Source organism: Filicampus tigris, chromosome 14 (assembly GCF_054856515.1).
Source record: "Filicampus tigris isolate MCC_2025a chromosome 14, RoL_Ftig_1.0, whole genome shotgun sequence".
Lineage (NCBI taxonomy): Eukaryota > Metazoa > Chordata > Actinopteri > Syngnathiformes > Syngnathidae > Filicampus > Filicampus tigris.
This window is the reverse complement of record NC_141230.1, coordinates 23251948-23258571: the sequence shown is the minus strand read 5'-3', so window position 1 is coordinate 23258571 and position 6624 is coordinate 23251948. Positions and strand designations below refer to the sequence as shown.

Here is a 6624-nt window from a genome sequence, read left to right as displayed (position 1 = left end):
TCAAAAGTACTGAAATACTTTATTCATTATTTTTTTTTCCCCCCCGCCAACATAAAACAAAGCAATATCCAATTTCATAAGCGCTAACTGCAAAGGAAACAATCACAAAATAACATCACTTTGATGAGCGGATTAATATATTAAAAAACATCAACATTGGGTACAATTACAATAAATGTGCAATAAACTGAAGAAAAAGTCCACCAATCAGTGCAGTGTGTAATAAATACAAGGATACATGTTAGAAAAATACAATATGCATGCTCCTTAAAATGAGCCTTTTTTTTTTCTCTTCTTCCAACAACAAGGCCGTGCGCAATCTACCCGTATGTCAGTGTTGCCAGTCGCTTCCCTGATCAATCAAAAAGCATCTCACACATTTAGAAGACCTTTTGTGTTGCTACGGGTACAAATGCCACGGCAATTTTTTTTTCTCCATCAACATGCACATAGCAAGTGAGCATAGTTTGAATAAAGAGGTAAATAAGAGGTCTAATGCTACGCTTTCCCCCAAAATATCCATATGGCTCATAAGTGAGGGGATTGATATGCAAATGAGAGCGCCTTGACTTTCTGCAAACAGACAGTGCTTAACAAAGTGATGCATTTATTTTCTTCTGCTACTTTTTCATGTTCAATGGAACTTTGAGACAAATGAATTGACTTCTCGGGGGTCTCGACTGTTGAAAATGCAACACAATTTTTTTGCGGGGACGCAAATCCTGGTGAGCAGGTGTGTATATATATATATATATATATTTTTTTTTTATATTTTAGCAATCCCGAACAAGAGCACCCCCCAAAAGCTCACTCAGCAGCATCCCATGCAAAGTTGTGAAAATGGCTGTTTTTAACCTTAGCCAACTCTCTGGTTTTCATGCTGACTGCCCCCGCCCCCAAAACTTCCCAATTTTACAAGCATGTGTAGACCGGTGAAAAAAAAAATGTGTTTTTGTCACGTGGAGGCAAAAGGTGGACACAAATGGAGAGAAGTAGGGGTACTACAAAAGAAAATCCTCCAAAACAAACGAGGCAAGGGGCATTATCAAAACACGACATGAACAACGTAAAAGCAACAACAAGGAAAGGATAAACAAAGCAGCAATAAAGTCATCAAAAGCACAGGAAACTACATGAGCGACTACAACAACGCACGACAGCAACAGCGAAATGAACCATAGCAGGCGACTAAATAGAAGCAAAGTGACGAGACAACCAGCAACACCTGGACAAGATACCAGTCGCTGGAGGGAGCCGATTGGCCCACACAAGGCACGGCGCTGACGAGGACAGGTGCAAACAGAAACCTAACGAGGAGACCAGACATGGAAAAAGGGACAAAAGGAAAGACCACAAAACATCAAACAAAACCATCAATCCAATCAAAACAAAGTCAACAGAAACACTGCTCATGACACGAGGGGGTCAACCCCCCCCCCCCTAAAAAAAAGGATCACTATGTAGCGCCCCTGGAAAGTTGCGCTATCATCACAGGATGGACGCAAACGTTAAAAGTCTGAAACAAAAGACCGGAAATTGAACAGGAGGTCGGCCATTTTGGAATCAATCAGCCGTTTTGGGGCGAACTCCAGGCTTTGTTTGAAAATTGGAGCAAAATTGTGCCCTGGACACCAGTTCCTCAAATCAAACATGAGATTGGGTGGAAATGTCCATTATAAGAGGACACACAAAAAAAGTGCGGCGGACGCGTGGCAGGGATCAATTTGCTCCAAAGAAGCCACGCGAGGCCAATTCCAGGCCGCCTACTTGAACAAAGTCAGACTCGGGAGTGGACGCGTCTTGCGAGGGCCCGGCTTCAGTTGCTATCATTATTACCCATGAATTTGGAAAAAAATAAAGACATTAAAAAACTGTTTTATGAAAAGAAATGCAACGCACATATTTATTTCTTGAATGTGAAATATCAAGAGTATTTCCTTAACACGGCGAGCCGACTGGCAAGTGACCGCCAGCGAAATACATTTGATTTGTTAAGCACTGTTCGTAGCTTAAAGGCAACACGAGGAAGGAACAGGAATGGAAATAGAAACACCCAAACGGCACGAAAAATGACACAAGATGTACGTACGTAATCAAGTGAGAAAGGAAGCAGCCAGCCAGCTAGCTTGCCAGCCGGCGCTCTCCTTTCGGATCAAAGCGCACAGATGACAAAGCAACATGAGGTAAATAGTGACACCAAGTCCCAATCGTGCGTTTGACCACATGGACAAGTGGTCTTGTCAAAGCCACAACCTCGATCAGAGACAATGACCACGTTTTCCCTGAGCGAGTACGATAAGGTTCCATGCGCAGACTCGGCGGCTTGTCCTGACGTCATCGCTGTGGAAGAGCAAGAAGAAGAAGAAGAAGAAGAAGAAGAAGACAAAAGCACACATTTGCACGGCCCGCTTGGCGCTCAACGTGAAGCCAAGACAGTCCAAAACCGTGCAGCGCTTTTCACGTGCTATCTTCTTGCACGTGTGGGAAGGAAAAGAAAGCGCTCGCGAGCAACGTGACCGCTTTCTGCCGCAACAGCAGAGGGCATGCGGGGCGCTAGCTAGCGCAGGAAAAAGCGGCGACGTGGCTAGCTCGCTGCGCAGTTTGATGAGCTTGACTTGCTTGACGTGATCGGCGGCTCCCGTCTAAGGTTCGTCTTCGATCTTCTTCGCATCGAATTGGTATTTTTGCTAAAGGGAACAATATAACGCAATGAATATCATAAGAATGAAAGCTACAAGCAGCGGCCACTTTTTGACGCTGGATCCTTGAAATGATCATTTCCCACTTACGTTAGATGGCTTAGGCAAAAAAAAACCCAAAAAGTGTGGCCCATCCGTCTCGGATTGCCGCATCCCACGAGGACTCGTTTGGGTGACTTCACCAAGTACAAGCCCCGACATTCATCCAAGTGTGTCTGCCTTAAACCAAAATGGCCGATTTAGCGTTCCTTTTCAGGCGGCTGTTTCCTGCTACGAGACACATCCATGGCGCTCAGCCCAATAACACTTCTTGCAAGTCTGTCTATCATAGGGTCCCAAAGACCACCCTCAGAAGACAGCTTTCAGAAAGCTAGGAAAAAAATTGCGGAACGCACAAAAAAGTCTCAGGGAGCCGTGCCCGAAAGGGAACCGGAAGTCCGACATTCTGGGTCGAGTCAGCCATTAAGGCGACTTCCGGATCTCACACCAGAAAAACAAAAGAGCAATCAGCACAAAATCGGGTGGACATGATGGCACGAATAAAAAAGTCCCCAAAACTGAACAGGAAGTCGGCCATTTTGGTTTGGCATGTTGGACGAGTTCCAGGGCTTGTATTTTGTTTGAAAGTTCGGAAAAAAAATCATCCCTTGCCACCAGTTTCGCTTAACGACAAGAAATTGGGTGGACGCATCCGAAAATCCCAAATTGGAAGTCAGCCGTGTCGCGCCGAAGCGGCCGCTCGAGGTGAATGGCGGGCCTCGGGACCAGTTTCCTCCATCGCCACGAAATGCGTCTCCCAAAAAGTCTCCTGTACCCATGCCAAACATTTCACAACCATTTTGGGTCCAAGCACTTCTGTTTTGATCGACGTCTACTGTGGAACTCGTCCAAATGACGGACGGCGCTATCGTCAGAAACGCAACGTTTCCGACGCTTTGAGCCAACGCCGTTTCCTGCCGCAAAATCACATTTTGGAGGGCCCGCTCATCACCGCTTGCAGCTTTCATTTTCACATTGTTTGAACATTTGTGGCATTCGCCATACACGTGAGCAATTGTGAGCTCGTTCGGGAAAAAAAGAAAAAAACAACTTCACTAGACGGAAAACAAGAGGAGTCGTCGTCGTCGTTGTTTTTTTTGTTGGACAAAGGTGTTGCCAGAGGGCGAGTAATGCGGTGCGCTTGGTCTCCCGGAATGCTGGAGGATCTTCAAAATGTTTCCCGACTGACCGGAGCAGTCGTCCGGGCATTGGAACCAGTCTTGCGTTGCCTTTCAACCGGACGACGTGCGCGTGTGGACTTGCGCAACCGCAAGCAGGCGGCGGCGGCGGCGGCGGCGGGTGTCACATGCAGTCCACTTTGTGGTTCCAAAGCGGGAGCGTCTGGCTCCTCTCGTCCCGGTTTCCAATCGCCAAAGGGAGTCAAAAGCTCTGAAAGGGAAAGAAAGGAAAGAGGAAGTGAAAAGCAAAAACTCCCCCGGATGACCGGCGAATGGCTCGGAGAATCTGGACTCGGCCATTTGGACGCCATTTTGCTCATCATCCCGGCTCCCCGTGCCACCAAGTTTTCATCTTTTTCTCTTTCTACTTGCACACGTTGTCAATTTGCAGGTTTTAGGGACGGGAAAAGGTCATGACAAGCCGTTGTAGCGAGTGCAAATGTTGCCGTATTTGATGGCATCCAGATGACATTTTTGCTGATTCTCTCAAACGGCGCCCAGGGATGGTCAGCTCAGTGTTTGGAACGTGACGGTGCGCTTGCGCTTTCTTTCTTGCGGCTTGCAAGTTGTGGCGAGTGTGCGAGTGTGAGCGCGGCCAGTTTGACGTCTTACAGTTGGCCAGCTGCAGCCTGGTCTGCTCCTTCTGCTGGCTCGGAGGGGTTCTTGTCTTTGTTTTGATATAGGTCAGCCTCTTTGCTTCCATTCCACCTGGGGAAAAACAAACAAGCACGCAAAAGAGGAGATGTGCTCTGTTTCTAAAACAATCAGAGAAAATTTGCCGGACGCTGTGGAAACGCGCCAAGCGACAACACGAAATGCGCAACAAATACGCAAACAACGACCTTAAGGGGGGAAACGGCAAAATCGGAGCTGCTGCTGCTGCTGCTGCTGCTGATTGGAGAAATCGTATTCAAGACAATGAACATTCTTTCCATCAGACTCAGAGCAGGGCCTCCTATCATTTAAAGTAAACATTTTTTTTTACCTGACCTAAATTCACTGGCGTCCCTCCCCTTTGTTTAGTTGTTTCCCAGTTCTACTGAATGATGCAACACCATTTGCCTGCTAGGCAAAGCAGCTGCCTGGCCTGCTCCGCCTTCTTCTCAGTCAACAGTTCAACTTTCAGACATTCCTGATCGAGGACTTCTTCAGGAAAGCCACGGTTGTGATTCAAGAAAGAAACGGCACCAAAAGCAGTTTTGCCCGATCAAATGTTCCCATTGACATAATGCCACCCCCGCAGTCAGTCGCTCCACCCGTGACTCGGCAGCTCGGCCGAAGGGACGCTTGCTCACTCAGTCCGAAACACAATGTTGTTGAAGCCAGTAAGCTTCCGCTAACTGCACTGGACTGTCCAATACCAAAATGGGCGCCGCGCGAAACCCGCAAGAAGTGAACCGCGATCTAGCGATACACGACTATAACCGCGACGTTGGCCATCTTGGGTTTTCGGTCCCCTTTTCAAAAACTCTTTTCACTCGTGCGCTTCTACCCAACCTTTATCGAGCCAAGTGAAATCTTCCATGTCGCACCGTCGAAGGAAAAATGTCCTCCAAAACGGTCCCATATGACTCCCTCCCCCCGTGGAAATGGGACACGACGGGAACCACGAGATCGCTTGCCAGCTTCTGATGGGCAAAAGTTGGCCACGCAGTCCAAATAAACAGCAAGCGTCCTACTTCCCGCCCTCCGAGCTCCGGCCGCTCTGCTTTACTTTAGTTTAGTTTACCTTGCGGGGGTCTCTGGGCCGCATCCAGGGGATCACACACACGGGCGGACGTCACAATGGGGTGAGGTTGGGGTCGGACGGGCCGGAGGAAAGCCACGCTAGGGAAAGGCAGCGACCGGATGTGGGCGGCGTCGGACAGAGAACGGGGCACCCCGGCGAGATCGTCCCGAAAACCCGAGGGGATCCTCCACCGGGGTAACGGGGACGCCTCCTCGCCGGAGGGGTCCGGCACCCGAGCCACGGGCGGCTCGGGTTCGGGCTCGGGGGTTGATGACGAGGACTTGGGAAGGAGGTGCAGGATGGAGGAGAAGAAGGAGCAGGACTCAGGGAGGGGGATGGTCCCGATTCCACTGTCCAACGTTCGCATCTTGCAGCCGGACCCTGGGGCACAAGCACAACAGTTGGCGGGGGGCGCCACAGGGGAGGGGAGGTTGGGGGTGACACCACTGTGGCTGAAGTGGCACTGAAAAACATTTTGGAGAACGGGGGGGAGGGGCCAAAGTTTGCGGCCCGCTCCGTTCTTTCATCGGGCCCACCCGACATTTGCATCGACAAGAGTGCATTGCATTCAATTTGAACCACAAAAAATTTGCCTTTTTTAAAGAATGCATTTCAGCATCTCATCAAATAATTTGTCCATTGATTTAATGATACAGAATAACTTACTTATACGATTTTTTAAAAATATTTGAGTAATTAATGTATTCCTTGTCAATATATTAACTTTTTTAAAAATAATAAAATGAACATTTTTACATAACTAACATTCATTTTAAATAATTGGTTAGCAATTATTTTAGTAAATAACATAATAGAATTGGCAACATACACCATTTTATTTATGTGTAAAAAATAATTGCTCAATGAATTTATTGTAAACACTAAAAAAAGATTAGCAAAATAAACCATTTTAGAAAGAGACATAAATTTAACTTGCATTATTTAACAATTGAGTAATCAATTATTATTGTCAATAATA

At 47.4% G+C, this 6624-nt stretch overlaps 1 protein-coding gene across 7 annotated transcripts in view; it reads right to left on the bottom strand.

Annotated features, from left to right (window-relative positions):
- Positions 1 to 6624, bottom strand: part of LOC147136900 (uncharacterized) — a 29365-nt gene continuing 22741 nt past the window's right edge. For 3 of the 7 annotated variants that reach the window (XM_086051580.1, XM_086051583.1, XM_086051582.1), the window contains 3 exons: positions 5646 to 6026; positions 4529 to 4624; positions 1 to 4127 (listed from right to left, as the gene is read on the bottom strand). In XM_086051580.1, coding sequence (XP_085907706.1) covers positions 4126 to 4127; positions 4529 to 4624; positions 5646 to 6026 — 479 coding nt within the window. In that variant the 3' untranslated portion in view covers positions 1 to 4125. Of the gene's footprint in view, positions 4128 to 4528; positions 4625 to 5645; positions 6027 to 6624 lie in introns of those variants that run through there. The other 4 variants (XM_086051584.1, XM_086051585.1, XR_015089555.1 and 1 more) reach the window with 4 other exon arrangements.